Below are 12201 nucleotides of genomic sequence, written 5' to 3'. Positions count from 1 at the left end.
TATTGATCTATTTAAAAGACAGTAGCAGGAAGCTTCCTCACACCGTCTAAGTTGCATTGATACATTTATTGAATTAGAATTCCGTTTTTATTTGCACACACACCAAATTAGAATTTGACCTCATTCTTTTTACACCAGTGCACTCACACAAAGCAGGCACAGGAGCAGTGGGCACTACAGCCCTTAACATTTCCTGGGATTTGAACTGGCAACCCTCTAGTTATATAAACTTAATTCCATTCCACTTACAATGTTTCAATACTAGACCTTATTCAGGATTTGAATTCAATAAATTGTCTAAAACGTTTGTCTTGATTGTACATTTATTCTGGAGGTCTCTTACTGAAGATATGAAGATGGACACATACTCGGTCCAGTCAGTTGTGTGTGTATTCATATAAGTGTACAGTGCATTGATGCTGCTTGTACATAGATCCCGTATATTGTTTGTAATATCCAATCCAACTTTATTTATAAAGCACTTTAAAAACAACAACAGCTGAAACAAAGTGCTGTACATCAGAGATAAATAAAACAAATATTATAAATTATATATGTGAGACCTAATATCAATGTAAATAGATGAAATGGGCCTTTTTAAATACAAACTTAAAACATATTTATTCAGTATGGCTTTTAATACCAGGCTTGCATGTTTTTAATTGAACTTTCATGCTTTCATTTATGTTTCAACAATATGTTTTTACCTACATTGTGTCTGTAATGCTTTTATTTTGTAAAGCACTGGTCAACTGTGGGTTGTTGTAAAAGGCTCGAGAAATAAATAAATAAACAAATAAATAAAGTGTCTATGACTGAGGTTGATGAATTTTTTGTTACACAAGTTACTAAGGACGATGTATAGTGCGATTCATGTATTTATATAATGGATAAACGTATTCTTATAACTATAAGTTGTAACTGTATTTAAAGCTCCACTGTGGAACCTCTATCCCCCCTGTGGATTTTGGAGTAATTACCAAAACACTGCAGTCTCCATGTCCTAGTTTTCTCTCCTCTGCCCTCACCCAGTCACACACACACAGAAAGAGAGAGAGAAAGAGAGAGAGAGAGGGAGAGAAAGAGAAAGAAAGAGAAAGAGAGGGGGAGAGAGAGGGAGAGAGTTTTCTCCAGTTTCCTCCCACAGTCCAAAAACATGCAGAGGTTAAGTGAACACTCTAAATTGGCTGTAGGTGTGAATGAGTCACCCTGTGACCGTCATGTGGACGATAAAGCCGTAGACAATGGACGGATGGATGTATTTATATTATTTATTTATCATGGCTTTCATTACTTGTCCAGACAAACCACACAGAACAACAACATTGAAACAGTATGTTTCTTTCAGCTGCCTAAGATCCATACCCATGGTGCACTAGTGGTGTTTTGTCAACTTCAACAAACAACCACTACAATAATGTAAATTAGTGAAGTAAATTGATCAGTGCAGGTTAAACTGCCTTGTCTGTTCTCTTCATAGGTCCATGGACAAAGATCTTTGCTGAGCCATTTCATAGTTCCCTCTGCGGCTTCCTGCCCTGCGCACGTACACATCATACCTGCCGTCCTCCTCCTCCTCCTCTTCCTCCTCCTCCATCACCCGGTCGTGCCGCTCCATCGCTCTGTCTGTAACACTGTGATGGCCCTGTGTTCGGCCCGGTTTCATGCTTGGCCAACTCTTCTTACGCAGACTGCTGTTAAAGTCCCTGAAGGGAGGCAAGGTCCCGTGGAAGTCCCCTCTGAAAGGAAGCAGCTCCATGGATCCTCTCTCCAGGCAATGTGCATCCTGACTGGCTTTGATGGAGTTGACAGAGACCTGAGAGCCACAGTGGTGTTCGTGTACACAGCGCGAGGCTGACGAAGATCTCCTGAGCGCCTGCAGGGACTGCAGTTCTTCTGATAAATCCCCAAGATCCCCAGACATTTCCTGAAAATAATAATATTTCCAGTTTACAAAGAACTTGAAGACTATAGCTGTATTTCTATCAAGTGGAACGGTTCAGTCTGGTACAGTACGGTATGTATTTTTTGCATTTCCAATGCAATAGAACCAAAATAACCAGTCCTTATCGTTCCATTTTTTGGAACCCTTCTCTAAGGGTACTGAAGTAAAATGGGACGATAAAGCCCCTTTTCCACCTATGCTCCCAGCTCGCCTCACTCAACATGAAATTGCCGTGACTCCGTTTTACACACACAAACGAGTGACTAGTGACTTGAAAAGTAGTTGTTTTCAGTGTAACTGAATCACTAGAATCAGTTAATTAAAACTATTTGTTCAGTACTTCCTTCATGACCACAGGAGCACAGACTCTGTCTGACACAGTCATTAGACTGAAATACAGAGGCAGGGTTTGTGATGCCGCTCGCTGTCGCTAAATAAACCAGACTCCTCTGTTAAATATTGAGATTTTACACATTTCCCTGGTAATTGTTGGAGGCGAGGCGAGGCGAGGCGAGTCAATCCGGTGGAAACACGCCCTAAGTTCAGGATGGAGCTAGACCGGCTCCACCCACGAAAGTCAGCTGATTGGGCGACAGAAAAATGTCACTCCTTTGCGTTTGGTTTAAATATGCCATGAACGTTGGGGCACTCAACCACTAAAGAGAGGGGAAAAAAGATGTAGGAAAATAAGAGCTGCTAGATGTCCTCCATTGTTGTCTCTTGTGTTGTTGTCTTCTTTTTTTGTCGTTTTTCGATATCTTGGTACTGGTACAACGTCACGCAGCCATCAGGCACAGCGCACCGCACCGACCGAGTATAGACACTGTTCTCAGTCGCAATGCAAGCCTGACCCCGGGCTTTATTAAACCATGATGGAAACACAATAATCTCACAGTACTTGACTAACCTTGTCTCTGAGGGTAAAAAGTTCATAATGAGGGGGATCAAACTCCTCCTCGAACTCCCCCCGGTGAAACAGGTCATTCTTTCGCACCAACACCTTCAAAATATAATAGAAAAAAAACTTAGTTCAGTCGCTAACCTTACACAAATGTTGTATTTGTGACATTACAGAGACTTTATTACCTTTTTCCGCGGCTGTTTGACCTGCACTAGGATGGAGATAATAAGCAGCAGCAGCACCACTCCAGTAGACACACAGATTACAGTTCCGTGGGTTTTCGTAATCTGGTGAAAGAGACCTTTGTTCTTTTTCTCTGGATGACAGAAATGAAGAGAAGTGAAATAGTATCTCCATTCAGAGGCTCTGAGGGAACATCAGTCATTGACTCATCACTTCGTGCCCATCAGGACAGTCTGTATCTTTGGCTGCCAGGAACAATTCTGAGCCAAAGCTCTGATAAAGCACAGACATCTTGATTGACTGAGGTCAGTAAGAGCCACATCTCAACCTAAATGGCCACAGAAATCACAGAGCGTTCCAACAATCACGACAGGACGATAAATAACTGATAAACTTACTTGGTGAAAATCCGTATTGAGACACAGCCAGTGTGAAAAGTCATCACAACTATAACAGCAAATTGAATATTTAAACAGTATGTACCTTTGCAGTTGCTTTCATCCCAAGGAAAGACACAGTTTTGTACGCCGTTACACACCAGAGAAGTGTTGATGCACATGTTACTGTGGCAAAAGAACGCGCTGCCCACACACGGTGCTGTAAATGAAAAAACATGTGAGGGAACACATGCATTCATACTGAGTCTGAGTTTTTCATTTAGACAAATGTTACTTATGTAACTCAAAGAAACAAGTTGTCTGGGCTATTTCTACAACATTTCTTTGTGTCCTATATTCAGTGTTAAAATAAACCGATAAAAACAAACAAAATCAGTGCAGGACATAACAAAGAAAACCAAAGAAATAACCTGGAGGGGAAATCTGTGTATTCATTAACAATTGATAAAAGAAAATGGCTGACAAACGTAAATACTTAAGCAATTCAGAGTATATTTTTTTAAACTTGTCAGCCATTTTATTGATTTGGTGTAAATAAACGGCTCGTTATCAGGTGTCTGCAGTGCGCGCTGATTTGAATCACATGTGCTGGAGCAGGTAAACATGCAGGGCAGTGACTCCTCACAGGACCACAATTGAGAAACACTGTTGTAATGCTTTAAGATTAATGTAGGAGCAAAAACAGTATTTTTTATTTTTTTAATTTTTTTTTTAATCTGACATTGCAAAAAACTAACAGTGGATTAAAATCAATGTTGCTGCTAATCATTGACCCATCTCAGGGCCTGATGATGATACTAATGGTAATAATAATAATAATCATAATAACTAAATATTCCTTGAAATGCCTTTTATGAAAATCATTGAAGTTTATCTGTTTTATTTTATAGAAATGTTGAGAGTTGTGAAAACATACTGGCCTTTAAAAGGTTAAAATCCCAACACTATAATATTTGATATATATTGTATATTTCAGGCTGAAGTAGTTTTAAAAGACTGACATTTTTGAAGTTGAAAAACTATATTACTATATAATGTTTTTACAGCTGTTTTTTTGGAAGGTGGCATTTTCCGCCACTAGGAACAAATGAGTAAGTTCTTGCGTAGCTTAGCCATTTGAAGCTAATTTAAGGAACTGAGATGACAGTTCTAAGGTTTTACCAAAAATAAACATCCTCTGGAAAATTTGAGCTATATTCATTCAACACAGCCAAATGGCTGAATAAAAAATAAAATGGCAGGAAATGTCTCTAGGAACTCTTTAGGGTTATCAATAAAAACTATTCAGAACCAGTTTTACTGAATAGAGATCACAAGAGAGTGCAATAACAGATCTGTTGGCAGTCATATTTTCAAACTAAACAAAAAGGAAACTGGTCAAAATGTCAAATGTCAGAGGTTAAAAACTCACGGTCCGAAAAGGAGGTGAACAGCATCCGGAATCGGCTGAGGCGGCTCGCCTCATCGGCCCACATCCTCACTACTCCCACACCAGTGTCCAGCATGATGTCATTAGCTACTGTGCTGCAAAACTTGGCCTGCAAAAAACCACACATCAGTGTCCCTCACAGCTCTGGATGTGTCGTCTCACTGAGGCCGAGGTCTGTAGCATTTCAGCATATTTGACACAAATCAAGTGCATCTGAACAACAGACTTTGATTTTTATAATATTTATGAAAAATCAAATATGATAAATGAATATGTTACCTTTAGGTCCTCAATGGCATTGCTGCCATCATAAACAGCCACAAAGTTTTTCTTGCACTCATTTGAGTTTTCCATCTGGTATTCCAAGAATCGTAGGTAAATCTGGAAGAAGTGATAACGATGATTTATGTTTGTTTAATGTACATTTAATTCATGCAGTCGTGGCAAGGCAAGGCAGCTTTATGTGTACAGCACATTTCATTCACAGGGACAACTCAATGTGCTTTATATTAAAAAACAAAACAACCGTTAAAAGTTGGAAACGTTGAAACACACAATTTGAACAACACCCAGTTATAACAAAAAAATAAATAAATAAATAAGGAACAACGGCATGTAGACTAGTGGAGTCAGGAATCAAACCCACAACCTTCAAGTTGAAAGACGACTTGCCCCAAATATGCAGTAGAACAGTATTTATGATTTTCCACCACCAGAGGAGGCTTGTGTACCACAGTTTGAGAAGCATGGAGTAAGACTGATTAGAGCATAAAACCATAATTTAGCTATAAAATGATTAAGATTACAATTTCTCACAATTTGACATTTTAAAGCAACACTACACTTAAACAAACGTTAATGGATAATATGTCATGTTCAATGTCTGGCCATAAACCAGTGGTCAGCAGCATCAGTTTCTTGCCAAGCAGATAATTTCAAAAATGATCCACTCTGTAACAGTGATGTTTGCTCTCGTTATCTTCCTTTTCTTTGGATTCAGGGGCTGGTGCTCTTTCTTCAGCAACACAATAAATATGACCCTCCATCCTCAAAAACACTAAAAACATGCCGCATTTAACTCCTCTCAGCACGCTCTCCCTCTCCATGATCTCCACTACAACTGCCTCTTTGGTCACGTGACATAATTTCTTCTTCGTGGCTGGAGTTGGCTTTCCCACTGCGACATTCCACGTGTTTGTCTGCGTAGGCTCCTGTAGAAACATGGCGTGTGGCACTCATGGAGGACTTTGCGGTAGCGGTCTGTGCTTTTTTGTTATAAATTGCCTTTTCTAAGGCCACGAAATTCATACAATAATTATTATACAGCGATTATACAAAACAGGTGTCCATTTTATGGACAGTAAATTTGATTTTTGCTAATATAGACTCAGAAATACGACAAACTGTACCTTTAAGCTTATCTTCGCAAAAAATACAACTTATACAAAAGAGAACTCAAAGAGATTCTGTTACTGAAAGTAAAAGTCAATGAAATGACGCACAATAATTACGAACAGTACACAAAGAGAAAATGTAAACGTCTGATACATATTTGTGTCTTTTCGTAAAACAAGATTTTGTGTTTTTCGTAACAAGTGATTAAAGGCAATATCCACATGAACTGCAGACAGCGCCCCAAAAATGTAGGTTACTTTTTAGCTACTTTCGTAACTAATACATTTACTAAATGAGTTGTTTTTGTAGATGAAGATTGGACGTTTTAGATTAGAAGAAAATTGGCCCAATATTCAATGACTTCATTCAACTGTACCTGCCGACCTTACGCCCTCAACAGTAAACTCCATCAAAGCCCATACCCTGTTGTTTGTTGGTGCTCGTATCGTCCATATGCAGTCCACTGCCTGGTCCGGCTTCACTTTGTACTCTTCGTCCACCTGACTGGAGCGGATCAGCCCGTCAGCTCCAAACAGCTCAAACTGGCAATCTGACAGGAGTGATAAGAATGTGGAGATGCAGAGGAGATTAGGAGTGAAACTGTCCTGACTCTGCGTGACACATTTGTCTAAAAATACAAAACTCAATGTATAAGAGAAGGTGTTGTAGTTGCTCTACCTGGAATTGGGTTTAAAAGTCCGCCCACATGCAGATGAAACTCAGGGTCTTTGAGGGAAGCAAACACAATATGAGGGCCATTATCAGTGCAAACACAGGCATTTGATAGACATTCGACGGAAGCCTCGCGTAAGAAGATCACATGAAGATTTAGACAGAGTCAGGATGACGCAGTGAGAACATAGCCATTGAGGGAGCAATAAACACCCTCCAGTGTGTTTGAATCACCTGCAGTAAAGCTGTACTGGACCTGGAAGCCGATTCCTTCCAGCTCTTCATCGCTGAAGAAGCGGATCCACATAAAGCGTCCACTGGAGAGGACGAGGCCCGGACTGGCTGAGCCACAGAAGCGATTGATGAGTGGAGAGAAGCTGAAGGGACCGTCGCGCACCTCGATGTGGTCAAAGCGACACTCGAATGACGTCTCGATGTGGAAGGTGTCGTCAAACACTAGCTCTATTCTTTGGCGGGGCAGAGCTGAGGGAAGCAGGGAAGTCATTCAGGAATATAATCTTGCCACAGAGTGATGAAAACATGACTTCTTTCAGATTTCCCTGAAGGTTGCTGATTTTTTTAGTTTGACAGGAGCCTTGTTTTCAGGATCACATACAGTATGTGCACATGTGACAACAGAGCCTTAAGTATTCAAGAACATAAAGCACATAGATGTAACCAATGCTCATAAATGAATATGTTTGTCCGACATTGCCTTTGTTACCAAGACAGATACCATGAACACATCCTAATTTTTCAATTCGGAAACCCAGAGCAAACACATACTGTTAGGATACAAACATTACTTCTTTTTGCCTGAAGCTAAACTATGTTTTTCTTAGCAGGGATGTAAATGTTTACCTTTAACCTTAAAATGATAAGAAGAAGCCACAATACAGAAGAAAAACGTGGCAAAATCCAGAGAGGGGCATTTTTGCTCTCTGTCAGTTTAAATAATTACATTTTTAACTATTTTAAGACTCAACATGCTAACATGTAGCCGCCAGCTAAACGGTGAAACTCTTTCATTTTAGGCCATGTTGAACTCCCTCAAGGCTCATTAATAAAACAACTATTAAAAACAATGTAAATGTTTTCGATTGATAACCTTAAAATGTTCAAATTTCCCCTGAGCAATAACTGACTGGAAGTTAAGGGTTATATTTTAGCCTAAGTTGTACGAGACATTCCATGCATATTGTCCATTACGGGTAGATTAAGAGTAGAGTATGTATATATATATATACATATACACAGCATATATACTAGCAATTATACATACTCTTGGAAGCTTCAGCCTTAAGCTCAGTTACACACTGCTGCTTACCTTCCAGTACATAAAGGCACTCCTTGTTGGGGGGGTAAGTGTTTGGGTAGTTGGGGGAGCTGAAGGTGCCGCCATCTGTGTCTCGGACCCAGTTTCCACAGTGATGAGAACGCTGCGGCCACTGAGACGGTTTAACTCCTTTCGATCCTGCACCATCATCTGCACGTGAAATGACAAATCAGACTTCCATCATGACAGAAAATTAAAGAGTTCATAGATTAAGTTACTAGATAAAGATGATCCACATGTAAAATCCATGATGAGAATATCACGTCTACATATGACACACTGAGACAAATGTATGGAATGACTGAAGCTAAATACAAAGATAGGAGGGACGTGTACATTAACACTTGGAAAACAAAAGAAACGTCTTACTTATGAACCGTAGAGAATAAAAGCTAACAATAAAGGTCCTGCGTGTAAGAATTAGTGACCTCTAATGGTTTGACAGCATATTGCAATGACTGGAGGACTTCTTCACTTACTCCTCCCTTTCACAAGTCTCTGCCGTCTGTATGCCATCTCCTCCTTCTACTCTATAATTTCATGTGAGAGGAGCAATTTTTAATTTGTGTAATTAGCTCCTGTAACAAATTAGGAAAATATCCATCATGGTGGAGCAAGATGGCGCCTTCCATAAGAACAGACTGTAAAAGGCTTATTTCAAGACTACCTAAACCAAATCCTTTTTTATTTTAAAGTGAGACACTTATACAAACATACTCTCTGACTCCTAAACATCTAGTCTGAAGGAAATTCCATCAAATATCTCAAAAGACCATAGTGAATAAGAGCAATTAGATAGATAACTAAAACTGAAATAACATATGAGGGAAACAATCTATGAAATCTACATGATGGCAAGAACATAAGACAGACAAAAGGAGGAAGCAGGTTTGAAAAAGGGTTCCATGACAATTCATTGTTCATTGACAAGGTCATTGTTATAAAGTATGATCCAATTAAGAGGAAAACAGACAAATCATGGCCACAAACCATGAATATTTTTAGTTTTCCTCCTGAAGCCAACCAGGAAATAAGAATATATTGATAGGCCACAAGGGGGCAACTCCACTGGTTGCATAAAGAAGCCTATGGAACATTATCTTCTACTTCTCGGGTGATTTACAGCATCTGTAAACATTTGTCCTGAGGATTTAAAGGTCAGGTTAAACATGATGTCAGGTTTGTGAGCGCTGGGTTCCCATTAAGAGGAATATTGCAAAAATAAAGCAAGGCACGTGTGATTGAATGGGATACGTATGAGTTATGAAAAGACGGAGATATACATGTATGTGTTTGAGAAGTTGAACAATGACACAGTGCAGTTCTTCTGTCAAAGGAGAGCAGCGAAGGATCCATCTTACCTTTAGTCTTCTGTGCTCGAGCAAATCCCTCCTCAATGAACAGGAGAAACATCCAGACTGCAAAAAAAAAAGAAGAAGCCCAGAGAGTGTGACGAGGGTACGATCGGGGGAATCACGGGAGTAGGAAGATGGAGCTTAGTAGGATTTGTCTGTGCTTGTTCTCTCCTCTGAATGTCTTTATAGATGGAACATAGCAGGAGGTATAGAGTTCAAAACCAGGGATAGAATAATAACTAGCTCCTATTTTTGCTTCCCACTTTACCACTTTTGTGTTGTTTATTCATATAACACAGAGTACAATCTGCTATTTAGACTGTGATGGCAAATACAAAATAGTCTGTTTCACGCAGTCATATCTTGTGCCACATTTGTGCCCAAAATACGACCTAAATACAGAGTTTAGCCTGAAGTCACCAGGCCAAAAGTTCCCTTTGAGTTTTCTCCAAAGTGGCAAACACAGCGATCAGCAGTTGTGGACATTTGGAGGACATGTACTCTGTTTCCAGCAGTGCTGAAAGATTGGCTTACATGTGTCCCTTCTGTTCATGTTGCACTGTGTCGTGATCATTTACCAAATAGCATGTCAAAAAATCTGCAGTGGGTTTCTAGAATCCCTAACTTGCCCACACATGACATGAGTCATGGTCAACACCAGAGCCTGCCTAAGGATCAACCAAGGATGCAGAGCCGAGTTAGCGCCAACTAGCTAACTTAGTCAAGAGGAACCTGAGCAACAGACACCAGAAACACAGTCAAAAAGTTTCTCCAAAGCACATTTCTTACATCTTTCAAGCACTGTTCATCTGCAATTTGCACACTTCACCTGCAATATCTTATTTGTTTTCTGTTTTGTTCATTTCTATTTTTCTTTCTACTTTATATTGTTCTACAAGTGCTTTTATTTTATTTATGACATTTCAATGTGTGCTGAGAGTCACGGGAGGACATTTTGTTTTGCTTGCATAATAACAATAAAGAATCTTGAATCTTGACTTGGTAACTGGGCCTAGCATAGCATCACATGACTTGGCTAAGCATAGACTGTTTAACTTTATGAAATGTTGTATTGAGCTTACTCGCTTAATATGATGTTAGTGATGTGACTGCTTCTAACCTCTCATCTAACCTGGAACCTCATCCTGAACAAAGAAACACAGCAGCCATGCGGTCAAGAAGCCATTTTGATTCTGCTATCTTGTTGTGGTTGGTAGTTTTTGTCAACCGCCAACTTGATTTGTAGTCTAACTGTGTACACACACACACACACACTGTATATAGTTACATTTAGTAGATATTGTTTCAATCGTTGATGAATTTTTAATAAATTCTAATTGTGATTTATCAATTATTAAATTACTTATTAATCATAATCCAAACTGGTAATAATCTTAATTCACAAGACTATTTTTGGAGGTTATGAATTAACGGTTCATTCTTTTGTTTGTTGCCTCTTCAGGACATTTTTCTGTCATAAACCAGGACCAGTAGTCCTCATGAAGACCAAAACCTGGTCCTGATGAGGCAGAACCTCATTTCTAAAGGAACTGGTTAAGTTTAGGGCTAAGATTTGAATTATGGTTAAGGTTATGGTTAGGCATTAACTGATTATGTCTTCATTTAGCCTGTTTAATGCAGTGATGCATGTGTGTGTGTGTGTGGGAGAGAGAGAGAGATCAGGAGCTGTTACTTCAGCACCACCACAAATACACTTTCAAAACAAAACAAGTAGTTTGGCTTTTTCCAAACTTCAAAACTATAATTTAAGCAGTGTGAATATTGAGCCAAAATATTTTATGTTATTATTCTTTATCTATTTTTATGTGTGTATAAGTCAAAAAAGATTTTGTGGCTTTTCTTTCATAATATTGTTGCACAAATCAAAACAAAGATATATCCTACAGAACAAAGTGAAGTGTGTCAGCAGCATGAGCAAGAGTCAGAGTTATTTACCATCTTCATCTTTATCTCTCACTCCTCTTCGGACACAGAAGTAAAGCCTAAAGCATGAATGAGCTCACTCACCTACATTCATCCTCTCAGCTGAAGTCCGTTCTCTGCTTGTTGATTTCAAACTGCAACAGCTTTTTTCTCCTCATCACATCATCATTGGTTCGGATTAACACACACATACATACAAAAATCCAACTTTCACTGTTTCATCCTAATCCCAGTGGTGAAGATGGAAGAAGCTTTTACAGTGAAAACAACTCCTGATTTATCGTCGCACTTCCCCTTTAGAGAAATAATAAATACGCCTCCGTCGTTGTTGTTGCTGCTGCAGAGCGGAAGTCTGCGCCAGTTTGGTTCTTCTTCTCTCACAACAGCTGATCTGTCTGTGGCTCTTTTAACACTGAGCTTGTAGTTGGCGCGAGAAGAGGGGACGAGCTGATGCGCATGTGCAGAATCATACATGAGTAATCATACTGATTGCTATTTAATTAGCAGGTTACATGCAAGCGCACGCTCTCTCTCTCACACACACACACACATACACACGCACATACACGCACACACACACACACACGCGCAGTCTCGTTTCCATGACTTCAGAGGACATTGCATTGATTTACATTATGGAGTC

At 39.5% G+C, this 12201-nt stretch overlaps 1 protein-coding gene across 2 annotated transcripts; it reads right to left on the bottom strand.

Annotated features, from left to right (window-relative positions):
* Nucleotides 1-1253: 1253 nt before the first annotated feature.
* LOC122775389 (neuropilin and tolloid-like protein 2) lies at nt 1254-11900 on the bottom strand. Of its 2 annotated transcripts, none has more exons than XM_044035231.1 (12): nt 11643-11900; nt 9621-9677; nt 8251-8409; nt 7158-7406; nt 6930-6977; nt 6674-6801; nt 5136-5237; nt 4839-4965; nt 3513-3626; nt 3032-3162; nt 2853-2945; nt 1254-1927 (listed from the first exon to the last, which is right to left on the bottom strand). In XM_044035231.1, exons 1-12 carry the CDS (start codon nt 11650-11652, stop codon nt 1475-1477), a joined length of 1671 nt encoding a protein of 556 aa, XP_043891166.1. In that variant the 5' UTR covers nt 11653-11900; the 3' UTR covers nt 1254-1474. The 2 variants fall into 2 exon arrangements, with proteins under 2 accessions (XP_043891166.1, XP_043891167.1); XM_044035232.1 differs by having other exon boundaries at nt 11647-11900.
* Nucleotides 11901-12201: the final 301 nt, after the last annotated feature.

This window comes from Solea senegalensis, linkage group LG10 (assembly GCF_019176455.1).
Source record: "Solea senegalensis isolate Sse05_10M linkage group LG10, IFAPA_SoseM_1, whole genome shotgun sequence".
Lineage (NCBI taxonomy): Eukaryota > Metazoa > Chordata > Actinopteri > Pleuronectiformes > Soleidae > Solea > Solea senegalensis.
The sequence above is the reverse complement of the archived record's forward strand: the minus strand, read 5'-3'. Positions and strand labels throughout refer to the sequence as shown.

Excerpts from the sequence above, each read along its gene's own strand:
- LOC122775389 (XM_044035231.1), bottom strand. Across the intron at positions 6,802-6,929 it reads ACTTTTAAACCCAATTCCAG|ATTGCCAGTTTGAGCTGTTT; the intron begins GTAGAGCAACTA and ends CACTCCTGTCAG. Across the intron at positions 2,946-3,031 it reads TCAAACAGCCGCGGAAAAAG|GTGTTGGTGCGAAAGAATGA; the intron begins GTAATAAAGTCT and ends TATATTTTGAAG.